Source organism: Trematomus bernacchii, unplaced genomic scaffold, assembly GCF_902827165.1.
Source record: "Trematomus bernacchii unplaced genomic scaffold, fTreBer1.1, whole genome shotgun sequence".
NCBI classification, from domain to species: domain Eukaryota; kingdom Metazoa; phylum Chordata; class Actinopteri; order Perciformes; family Nototheniidae; genus Trematomus; species Trematomus bernacchii.
This window is the reverse complement of record NW_022987569.1, coordinates 526,827-539,795: the sequence shown is the minus strand read 5'-3', so window position 1 is coordinate 539,795 and position 12,969 is coordinate 526,827. Positions and strand designations below refer to the sequence as shown.

Sequence of the window (12,969 nt, the reverse complement as noted above, 5' to 3'; positions counted from 1 at the left end):
CTTCCTCTGTTTCCAGTCTTTATGCTAAGCTAAACTAACCAGTTGATGGCCTTATTTCTAACAAACATATACAGCAATCTTAATATCTATGATCAGCTGATCCAAGAGGGTTTTAAATAGTTTATAAAGCTTCAGAAGAACCAAATCTATCAGACAAATGTAGTTAAGTAGAAATGGAAATAGTTAAGTACATTTTTTTAAGCTACTTTCCCTAAGTTGAGAACTATTGAAAACTGTACTTCAGTAAGTACATTTAAAAAAACACAACAAATAACATTCTTTGTTCCTTTTTTTTAATCCATTGAGGCTTTGTTCAAACTTTACAAGCAGTGTGCAGAGAGGTGGACGAAATACAATTAACATAACACAACAGACAGCTGAGATGTAACATTTTCATTTCCCTGGTTTGTTAAACCACTGCAACCTAATGTTTAATGATCAGGTATTGTTGATTCTCCAAGTAACTGTCAATACATTTTGTACCAATATACTGTCATTCAATAATCAATCCTGAACTTCCCCTTTAAAACACACCAGAGACCCATCATTTTCCCCTCAATTGAAAATTATAAAAAATATATATGTCTATACAGTATTTTACTAATAAAAAAGGAGTGCATTACTTCCACTAGTTATATTTGCAAGTACGAAACACTTTTTGAACACACAATTCTGAACACATGTATTACATTTAGTGAGAGTGAATCTTTCTGTAGAAAATCAAATGTTGTTCTACTCAGTGTGATTGACAGGAGAGATGATCAGAGGGGCAGAGTTTTTACCACCATCATTAAGACAGGGACCAAAGAATGGGTAGAGTTTCTCTTTGAAGCAGCAGCCAGTGAAGGAGTAGATCAGAGCTGCAGCATCAACATCATAAAAGGAGACCAGACCCTCCTCATAATCCACAAACACCCCCACCTTCTCAGGCTGAGACTTCAGAGAGAGACGGACTGAAGGACCAGCAAGAGCTTTGTACTCATTTTCATTCCTCAACCATATCGTCCAGTAACCTTTCTGAGGAGACGCTGTGATGCTTCCCTTCCTGTTGATCGACTCTCTGACCACTCCTAGAGTCCAGTCAGTCTTCCCTTTAACCTGAACCTCGTAATAAAATCTTCCTGAAGAGAAACTCTGCTTTGCTAAGACATTAGCACAAGTATCAAATCTCTCTGGATTGTCTGGGAGATTCTTCCTCACATCTCTATGTTTAACTTGTTTTCCATCATCAGACAGGATGAGGTCAGGATGTGCTGTATCAGGATCAAGAGTCACCTCCACCTCATACTGCTGGACCCTCTTCAGCTCAAGCAGCTTCTTCATCTGTTTACTGAGCGTCTCCTCCAGCTGAGTCACAGCTCTCACCACAGTCCCCTCATATGAAGGTGGACGGACCCTGACTTCTGTCCAGTTCTTGGTGGGTGGAGCAGCGTTCAGGGACGTGAAGCTTTGGAGGAGGTGGAGCTGGTCTTCAGAGCGTGACAGCTGCTCCACCTCAGAGCTTCTCTTCTTCAGCTCAGAGATTTCCTGTTCCAGCTCTTTGATGAAGCCTTCAGCCTGTTCCTCTGTCTCTCTCTGCTTCTCTTTGATGGTGTCGATGAGCTCGGCCTGGCTTCTCTCAACAGACTCCTTCAGAGCGGTGAAGACCTGAACACCATCTGCTATCTCTCTGTCTGCTCCTTCCTTACTGAGCTCCACTGAGCCATTCATCTCCTGGATCTTCAGTTGTCTCTTCTGGATCATCTGCTGAATTTCAGCCTCTGTCTTCCCCAGCTCAGCCTTCTTTCCTTCATATTCTTCTTTCAGAGGAACAACATCATGTGTCTTGTGGTCTGAATAGGTGCAGAGCATGCAGACACACACCTGGTCGGTCTTACAGAACAGCTCCAGCAGTTTATCGTGCTTCACACACATCCTGCCTTCCAGGTTCTCCACAGGGTCGATCAGCTGATGTTTCTTCAGGCCTGGCCTTGTCAGGTGAGGCTCCAGGTGAGTCTCACAGTAGGACTCCAGACACACCAGGCAGGACTTCAGGGCCTTCAGTCTGGTTCCAGTGCAGACGTCACAGGGAACTTCTGCTGGTTTGAAAACGTGTTGCTCTGAGCTGCTGCTGCTGGCTTTCTGTTGAGCTGACTGTCTGAACTGAGCAGCCATCTCAGAGATGAAAGTGTTGACCAGCAGCTCAGGTCTTGTGTGGAATAACTTTTTACAGTTAGGACACTGATAGGGGACTTTAGTATCCCAGTGTTGAGTGATGCAGGCTTTACAGAAGTTGTGTCCACATGGTGTGCTGACTGGATCAGTGAACACATCCAGACAGATGGAGCACAGAAACTGATCTTTAGTCAGCAGACAGCTGGCAGCAGACATGTCTCTCTGTGGACAGAACGTGTGAAAAAAAACAAAAACTGTAATGTATATATGATTTAATCTCTTGTATCTGTTTGCTATAAGTCAAATAGATGGTGATACTGAACTCTGCTGATGTATCATGATTATGTGGAGGGTGAAAGATTGCTCAAATTTGCAGTACACTGTTATTGTTAAATGTTAAAGAAATCTCTCTGTTTGTTAATATTATAAATACATCTGGAAAATCATAGCAGCATTCAGTTTAAACTCTAAGAAACACAATGTGTTAGCTCTAATACTGTTGGGGGATTTTGCCATTGTTGAACAGAGGAGTGAAACCTCCTGCTGAGCATCACTGAAGTTAATACTAGTTGTTGTTGTCGTGTGCTGTGCTGAAGCGCAATCATCCTTGTCCATTACTGTTTTATATACAGTACTGTATTCACTGTATTTATTATTATCTGTGTATTTATTCTTATTTATACATTTCCCATCTATTTACCTTTATTTTTGTATCATTTATTTTGTACATACTTCTGATAATTGTGTATATAACTGACTGTTTTGCACTCTGGTTGGACCGTCCTTAATTTTGTTACACTGTGCTTGCATTTTGTAATGACAATAGAGTGGCGAAGTCACGCCCATCTACTTCCGCCCCATGGGACCTTATTTCGGAAAAATAATGTATTGAAGTCAATGGAGAGAGAAAACGTATCTTTCGATCCCGTTTGAATTGTGCCATGAATTACACATATGATGTTTGTCAATCTTAAAAAATTATTTCCATGTCAAAAAAGTCACAGTTTGTCGTAAAACTGTTGAAATATAAGACTATGAAAAATACGTAACTAGAAAGACTACAAATCCCAGAGTCGCGTAAGTGATGTCACAATTGTTTTCCTCCACTAAGAGATAGCTAAAATCAGCGCCATATAGATATAATCTATCTATATGGCGCTGGCTAAGATAAGATAACTTTAACAAGATGCCTGTGTGCTTAGTACCAGGTTGTTCATTCCAGCAATGGGTCTTGCTCGTTCTTTCGCTTCCCGTCTGATGAAAGGACCAGCAGTGTCTGGATCAAGCTAGCTAGTAGCTAGCACGTTAGTTAGCATTACAGCCTTGTCATTTTTATTAGCCTTAACATGAAGTAACATGAAGTAACCCAAAATGTTAAACGGTGATAGTGAGGGTAGTCAATCGTTCTGTGAGACCAGAGATGTAGTTCATTGAGCGTTTCACACAAACAAATGTGTTTTTTTTTTTGACTTGCAAAATTATCTTTTAAATTGAAAAACATCATATGTGTAATTCGTGGCACAATTCAAACGGGATCGAAAGATAATCTTTCTCTCTCCATTGACTTCAATACATAATTTTTCCGAAATAAGGTCCCATGGAGGTCCACCGGAAGGGGAGGGACTTCGCCACTCTATAGAGTAATCTGATCTAATCTAATCTAAATGTCACTACCCGATCTGCCGCCCTGCCCTATCTGCAGTGCGCATGTGCGAGATGGTCCGCCATATTGCACAACTCTGTACGGCAACCCAACTAGGACACTTGACACAGTGGCATTTGGCAAAGCACACAAAGAAAACTCAGAAAACCGAGAGAGATGAGTTATTGTTATTACAATGTGACATCACTATTATTTAAAACTCTTTTTATTGGGTTCTTTTATTTGGGCTTAAGTACATTGTCAGAATAAGTGAGAAATGGATTTAACTTCTGTTAGACAGCTATATGCTATACATTTTAGCATACATTCACAGTAAATATTTATTCAGTATGATAGTTGTCTAACAGAAGTTAAATCCATTTCTCACTTATTCTGACAATGTACTTAACCCCAAATAAAAGAACCCAATAAAAAGAGTTGTTAAATAATAGTGAAGTCACGTTGTAATAACAATAACTCATCTCTCTCGGTTCTTTTTCTGCTTTGCCAAAAGCCACTGTGTCAAGTGTCCTATTAGAGTTGCCGTATGTAGTTGTCAAATATGGCGGACCATCTCGCACATGCGCACTGCAGATAGGGCAGGGCTGCAGATCGGGTAGTGACACTAAACACGTTGTTGAACAGAGGAGTGAAACCTCCTGCTGAGCATCACTGAAGTTAATACTAGTAAAAAACAGTAAACGTTATCAGCTTCAAAAGGCAGACAGCAGTTACTACAGAAACAGGTTCAAAGCTCAAGGCTACGTACCACAGTGTGTACAAATTATATAAAATGAAATATCTAATTGTCATGCCTTTTTATAAGCAACATTTGTAACACAACACCAGATCCCTTGCTTTGGACAGTCCAGAACAAATCTAATATTTAGGTTCTACTTTGTTTAATAAAGTCAATTATAAAGATGTTTTCAAATACAGGAAATATGAAAATAAGTATAAGCTAATGCTAGCTTTGACTGTATGCTCTCTAACCTAACTTAACCAGAGTTTACATTGCAGTTGTATTGTTGGCTGTTGCTAATGTAAATGTTGAGGTTTTTATCTTAACTGACACATTTATATAATATTCTTTATATGGTAAAATGGATGTAATACAGTCAGATTCTGATTTTAATCCAACTTTGACTAAATATTTAGTAAGTGATGTGTCTGTAGTGTACTCACCAGTGTTTGCAGAGTCCTGCTGTGTTGTTGATAAAAAGCTGCTGGATTCAGTTGAGTGTTTCTTCAGAGAAACAGAGACTTGTCTCGGTTGCTGCTCTGCTGTCGCTCAGACAAACTTCAGCTTTGATTTCTGGGAAATGGAAACTCTTCTCTTACAGTGTGGTTCCACCTCAGTGGCAGTTTGCAAAGAGGAAGTGAAAGAAGAACTATTGAGGCTTGTTATTTAACTTTGTGACGATGCATTTTACAGCTGATCCAAGAGGCTTTTCAAATAGTGTATTGAGCATGAGTAGGAATATGTTCTCAATACATAAAGGACATCTCTTTACACATCTGGAGATTTATAGCTGAGTGATTCTACAATTTAGGGTACATTCCATGTCCATTGATGATAATTATAATTATTCTAACTATTTTCTTCAAAAATATCATATTTTGCCTATTATTGGAAAGCATGTTATAATATCACACAAACATTATGTGCATCCTATGCTTTATTTAGCTTGAAATGTGTCATGATGTTCTTAAATTGTCAGTTTTTGCTATGTCCGTTTTTCAGTTGAGGGTGTCTTGGTTTCAAAATAATGAATAAAAACCATTAAAGTAAATAAAACTTTATTTCAAAAGTCTAAATACTAAAGAATAATAACATATTTTTAATTGATTTCCTCCTTTAAATAATTTAAATATCTTAATATATGAATGTCCGCAAAAGTTCTGTCAACTATGTTACTAACAGAACTCCACCCTTTAACTCAAAAATGGTTTGTCCCAATACCATGTCACCAGCATCACATGATGCCATGTTCCTCTTTGGCAGACATTTTGAACACACTGTGGTGATTGTCCTCTAATTTTTTACAATATTTTATGTATAATAGCACATTGTCAATGAGTATATTAATTGACCATCAACAATGTTACGTACATTGTTATGGTTTACAATTGTTTAATGATTTTAATTCAATTATATGTTCAAATGTGATGTTAACCTGTTCAAGAAAATGACATGTGTTCATCCAGGCAAGGCCTACCATTGAAATGATGGGTCAAAATAGGGAAATTGTCAACTAAGTTACCTGTCAACTGAGTTACCCAGTACTGTAATAACTGTAGTAACTTAGTTGACAGGTAACCTAGTTGACAATTTGTATGACATGTAGACGTCATTACACGTCATTATCAATGCAATTTTGCACTTCTGCCTTGAAATGAACATAGTGCTGATGGTTAATAATGTGTCCAGTCAACTATGTTATTTGCATCAAATGTTTGACTTTCATAACTATGTTGCACCTCATTTTTTCAAATTTAAAATATCTAAAATAGTGCTTCTGATATCCTTTATAGTATAATGTATATCTACACAGGTTGGAGTTTTACATGACATCTCTTAAAACTATCAAAATGACCTGTATGGTAGTTTTATAATACAAAATATCCCTAAACTTAATGACAGTGCTGAACATATCACATGAAAAAACAAAACTTTAATACAATTATTTTTTAAACTTTAAAAAATCTTTGGATATATGGTAGAATAGACTCAAGAGCCTTTCAAATTTGATTTTACTTGAAGTGCAGGACTTAATCAAATGATTGTAATGACATCAAGTTTGTCCGTAACATAGTTGACAAACTGAGTAGTGAAAACATCCTTTCCCTTAAAATAAAATAAAATAAAAAAATGTTTAAGCTTTGCAACTAGTGGATATGTTACACTGAGGAATATACTAACTTGAACCACTGATTGTTCTATTGAGAAAGAACACTTTCTTTGTACTGTTTTGTTGATGTGAAATGCACCCTAAATTATAGAATCAGTCAGCTATATTTCACAACGCTGTGTTATGGTCCCTGTTTAAGAGCAGCTGGTGAGACACTTCCTCCTCCCTGAACAGACGGTTTGAAAATGGGTCTGTACTTAAGTGCCATTTTTTGCTACTTTTACTACTACATTTAATTAATACCTTTAGTTACTTCACAGATCTGGATGAATGATGTGAAATATAATCAAGTGTTAAATCAGACTTTAGTTCCACCTGGAGTAAATTCACAAGCTACCCTGCAGTATACAAAGTCATTCAAACTAGCTGCACCTTTACCAGCTTTGAGAACACTTTAATGATCAATCATTATAAAACATATCATATATATTATTCTGAAATGGACCAATCTGCACAATGACTACTTTTACTGTCGCTACTTTAACTATATTTTGATGATAATACTTTTCTACTTTTACTTGAGGAACATTTTGAATGCAAGACTTTTACTGTAACAGAGTATTCCTACACTCTGGTACTTCTACTTTTACTCAAGTACAAGATCTGAGTACTTCTACTTTTACTCAAGTACAAGATCTGAGTACTTCTACTTTTATTTCTCCCACCTCTGAGGAAAAGTCTAAGAACCTGAATGTGACCTTTGACCTCCTTTGACCTCCATTGAACCACAGGTGCTTTGTTTCTTTCTCCTCAGCTTCTCGTGAGCGCGGCCTGACTTCCTTCCACAATGTTTCCTGCATTCGCTTCGTCAGACGTACGAGCCAGAGAGACTTCCTGAACATCCAGTCAGACGGCGGGTAAACCTCGTATTTGTAAACCTACTTTGCAAAAAAACAGATTATGATTCTTGAAGGTCTCCTATTGTACTATTTTGAGGCATCCTTTTTTTTTATTTCCTGCTTTTTTACACATACTCTCTCCAGTAACCCGTGTGTATTTTATATTTTACATTTTACATATTTGTTTTATATTTTACATATTTTAAGATTTGGGTTGATGTGATTTTTATTACCAGCACTTATTTTTAAAAGCACTTTTATGTATTTATTTATCATTTTTTAACTAATTTTACCTGCATGCCGATTTTAAACAAAGTCAACATCGGTTCTTTTAGCCAGATGTTTTTAACCCACTTACCAGGTCTTTTACCAGATGTTGTGGTACGCAGCCTCGGACACCCCACCGGGGGAGACCCCCTCGGGGGGGCAGGAGTACAAGTTTTAACCCCGCCGCATACGCTCTGTGCTTCAGCCGCTGCTCTCTTTTATCCCTTTTATTGCATTTTCTTAAACATTTTTTAACACAGACCAAACAGGGCTTTTATAAACTGTGACGGCCCCAGAGCCTGGGGCCTGTGAGTGTGCAGGTGTGTTGCAGGTCCTGCGATGGGGTGGAGCTGAAGATGCCAATTAGCATGACCGGGGCCACCTGGCTGGAGCCGAGGTGCTACTTAAGCCCAGCTGCCCGGAGTCACATGGCCGTCATGACTCTCTCCAAGCCTGCTGCAGAAGGACTCTGGCCGTGATCCTTTCCCCTCGCCCATCCTCTCCTGTTTTTGGTGTTGCGTTTGGAACGATCACAAATACTGTAAAGTGCCGTGGTTTTTGGAACTCTTGAACGTCTCTCTTTGTTTTCCTGTTGTGGCCAACGGGCCGGTCATAACAACACTTTTATTGGTTTTACTACAGGAGTTTTTAAACAGGTTTTTAATATAAAAAATATTGACCCGAGAGGCCGTGCACCACGTTAAAATTAATGATTCCCCTCATGGGGTCCCCACACGTGATTGTGTAAACAACTCTTGGTCCCCATAAGGATAGTGATGCTAGGTCACACACACACACACACACACACACACACACACACACACACACACACACACACACACACACACACACACACACACACACACACACACACACACACACACACACACACACACACAGTGTTTGTGGTGTTAGCATCATTGAATGTATCTCTTAGGCCCAATCCCAAACCACGCCCTACACCCTACCCCTACACACTACCCCTCCGTTTGCGCGTTCGCGCGGAGGGTCCGCCACATTAAGTGCTGTTCCAAACCAACGAGTGTGGAGAGGTGTGGAGGGGGAGTGGGCTATCAAGCCCTCAAACAGCGAGGGTGTTTCTCAATCGCGAGTAAAGCTGCTTCAGAGCCACTATTTCAAGCATACTACGTCATCGAGTGCCGCCGAAGTACTGTTCCAATCTCCAGTATACTTGGAAATCTACCGAGCCCGGCGTACTCCGTTTGGAGAAATATCGAGTCTGCACATGAGTAGACTTCGCGGTCTTAAAATCCCCACAATGCTTTGCGCACGGACCAATTTCCCCAAATCTGTGGCGGAAGATGTAAGGCGGGGCCTCTCATATGACGCACACCTGCACACTTGCTAGCGTGTTCCATACTTCGTTTTCCGAATGCCAGGAAGTATTCTTGACTCGCTTCTGAAGCAAGATGCTCGTCAGACATGTGCTACCAAGCAAGCGTACTCGCGATTGAGAAACACCCAGTGTCTGCATCGGTGCTGACTTGAGACCGGTCTCTACCTGACCGGAGTCACGCTGTGTGTGTCCGTCAGGAAACACGCTGTTTACAAGTAGTTCTAGAAAACATCCACTGATAAATTGCGATGTTAACAACCTCATGATAACCTCATATGTTTTTATCATACCTGTGTTTAGTCTAGAAAAAGGTAAATGTGTGCATTTTATTATAAAGTTGTGTATATTTACAGACTGTTGCAAAAACTAAGAAGCTTATAAACATCAGGTTTAAAACTAAAAGAGCTGTACAAAAAAGTAACACAATGAAAGATGTTTGGAGTTTTATTTGAGTTCTTAATTTACATTTTTTGTCTAAGAGATGCTGATTTGAAACCGTTGTTACATACAGTTACGGCATTTCCTGTTTCTGCCGGAGAGAGGGGAGTTTGTCCCAAAGCTTGCCGCTGTATTTACTCCCTCCATCTGACAGGAGGGAGCCTCATTCAGCTGCGAGTGTGGCTACAGACGGAGTTCACTCCGTCACGGAGGGGTAGGGTCGAGGGAGTGGTTTGGGATTGGGCCTTTGTCTTGTTGACTAGAACTCAAGGAGGACATTTCCGCTCTAATCGAGGAAATAAAAGGTATTTTCTTTATTAAAACCTCAATAATGTGAAGATGATTTTCCACATCTTTCTTCCAATACTCCAAAAAAAGAAGAAGGTGTTTGAACGTTTAATGTTGATATTGATTAACAGCTTCATTCTGCAGATCGTTGCTCGGCTTTTAATGAATGAACAACGATGGCTTTGTACAGAAAGGACTCTGATAGAATGAATGACAGGGGTAATAACACAGTATACTTTATTTGAATGACAAATTAATACATAAAAACATATTCAAGATAAAAATAAAGTACCTCAGAATGTAACGACAGTAAAAATCTTGACTGCATGTAGTGTAGATGTTTGTCCACTAGGGGGCGACACATCCTCACAGTTCACATGGAGAGACCTGCTAACACACCTTTACAGAACTGCTTTAATGACACAGGTATTTAAGCATCACCACTAAAACTATTGTGTTTCCCTCAGAATGGAAATGGAAAATCAGCATTTACTTGAATGAGAAGTTTCAAATGTACGCCTCAATCCAGAAATGCCACTGAAAAACAAGTGAAATAACACATTTATGTTCACATACTATTTAAAACACAGCTTGCACAATCATCCTCAGTGTCATCTACACAGTGATCCTTCTTTAAAGATCGTTATGCAGTGTAAATAAACACAACTGAAGCACAAACAAAAGAACATTTTCTATTTTGAAGGAAGACAATACAGCAGGGAGGACACAAAAGCATTCTCAAGCTAATGTAACTTTCCTTTTCAAGTCATGTGTGGCTCTTTCCTCGTCTGTCGATCAGTGAAAGTCAATCTCAACCGTCTCCATCCTGATCTCCCACATTCCTCCCGCTCCTCAGTGATGGACACGTCTCTGAAATCTTTGTCTCTCTCTCTGCCCTGAGGCGACACGTCGGGACTCTCTCTCTCAGAGGCACTGCAGATATCTGAGGGAACAACATCAACATGTCAGAACTGCTTTTACTTTCAGGCAGAAGAGAGGCCATGTTGTTCGTGTCCTTTAATTGTCTTCATATAAGGCCAGACAGAAGAGGTCAAAGCATAAGAGAGTATGCATCAGAATCAGAATCAAGTTTATTGCCAGGTACGTTTAAACATACAAGGAATCTGCTTTGGTATCTGGTGGTGCGAACATAAACAATCTAAAGAAATAAGTTGCAAAGTATATATGTTAGAGCCAGTATTTAGTTTTTATAAGAAAGGCCACCTAATCGTGACGTCTGTAGTCAACACACTATGAAAGACTACAATTCCCACGGCGCCTCCTTTAAGTGACAGTGATGGGCAGCAACCTGTCAGAAAGACGCCGTCGAGGAACAGTTTTTAACCGTTCAATTACCCTTTAAGTTATTAAGTTATATTTCAAGAAAGAAAGAACACCTAAGTTGTTTGTTATTTTATTTGAGTTTTGCCTATTTGTTTTGACTATTGTAAAGGCCTCTTTTCTTTGTTGCATGTGTACAAGTTAGTTATTTTATTTTGAGCAAACACATCGCATCATATCATCAAAATCATCGGAGGCCAAGCAACTCTTCATCTGTAAGTAACACAAAGATAAAGGAAAGAAAACGAGTTAAAAATGTCTGTTTAAGGCGTCTAGTGGCTTGATAGAAAAATAAGGAAGGAAGCCACGACAATATATATATAAGGAAAATAAAAAATAAGTATTTTTAAGAAACAATTTAGCATTAAAAATGTACAGTATTTACAACACATTCAAATGTAACTATATACAAATAACCTTAAAGCTAAAGAACATGGTAGTATTGTGTGTGCATGCTGTGTGTGAAATGAACAGAAACAATAGCTCTAATAACTCTAGAAGAAGCAGTACTAACATCCCTTAAGTGCCAAAATACCAGGATGTACTTCTGCATGGGGTCACATTTTCCATTTAAGCGTGCTTTCCTTACGGTGGCCTACAGATGCAAATGCGTTACAATGGACCACGAGAAGAAACATCTTCACCAACTTGAGGAAACATGTGTAGCGTTTACTAAAAGAGAACAAAACGCTGCAAATAAAGAAACTAAATAAACAACACGGACCCTAAAAAGTGACGCACACAGTTGGGACCGGAGCACGTAGTGATGTTCAGGGATTATAAAGTTTGCCAACTGTCTCTGTTGTTGGAAACTTACCTAAAATAAAAATGTTTATTGACTTATTTTAACAATGTGATCGCTTGATTCCTTCCGATATTATTGCAGATCTGCTGCAAGTTAGCTAGCTAACCTAGCATGTGTTGTAACGGGGGTAAAGATGTTTGTTTTGGAACATTTGTGTATTTATATATGCATCGGGTCTGAAACCGCGCCCTATTATGCACATTTTCAGGTGTATCACTACGGTACGAGACTAAATCAAGTTTTATCTGCAGTGTCTCTACTTTAAAGAGTCCTCTCCTGCTGATGTTCAGGTGTATATCAGTATGTAGTGTCTCTACTTTAAAGAGTCCTCTCCTGCTGATGTTCAGGTGTATATCAGTATGTAGTGTCTCTACTTTAAAGAGTCCTCTCCTGCTGATGTTCAGGTGTATATCAGTATGTAGTGTCTCTACTTTAAAGAGTCCTCTCCTGCTGATGTTCAGGTGTATATCAGTATGTAGTGTCTCTACTTTAAAGAGTCCTCTCCTGCTGATGTTCAGGTGTATATCAGTATGTAGTGTCTCTACTTTAAAGAGTCCTCTCCTGCTGATGTTCAGGTGTATATCAGTATGTAGTGTCTCTACTTTAAAGAGTCCTCTCCTGCTGATGTTCAGGTGTATATCAGTATGTAGTGTCTCTACTTTAAAGAGTCCTCTCCTGCTGATGTTCAGGTGTATATCAGTATGTAGTGTCTCTACTTTAAAGAGTCCTCTCCTGCTGATGTTCAGGTGTATATCAGTATGTAGTGTCTCTACTTTAAAGAGTCCTCTCCTGTTGATGTTCAGGTGTATATCAGTATGTAGTGTCTCTACTTTAAAGAGTCCTCTCCTGCTGATGCTAAGGTGTATATCAGTATGTAGTGTCTCTACTGTGACATGTCTCCATGCTTTAATGTTCAAAAACCTCTT

General features: G+C 39.1%; 1 protein-coding gene across 1 annotated transcript; it reads right to left on the bottom strand.

The window, feature by feature from the left end:
* Positions 1–271: 271 nt before the first annotated feature.
* LOC117479165 (E3 ubiquitin-protein ligase TRIM21-like) lies at positions 272–5,086 on the bottom strand. Its single transcript, XM_034126167.1, has 2 exons — positions 4,982–5,086; positions 272–2,376 (listed from the first exon to the last, which is right to left on the bottom strand). Exon 2 carries the CDS (start codon positions 2,368–2,370, stop codon positions 733–735), a length of 1,638 nt encoding a protein of 545 aa, XP_033982058.1. The 5' UTR covers positions 2,371–2,376; positions 4,982–5,086; the 3' UTR covers positions 272–732.
* Between the last annotated feature and the right edge of the window lie 7,883 nt (positions 5,087–12,969).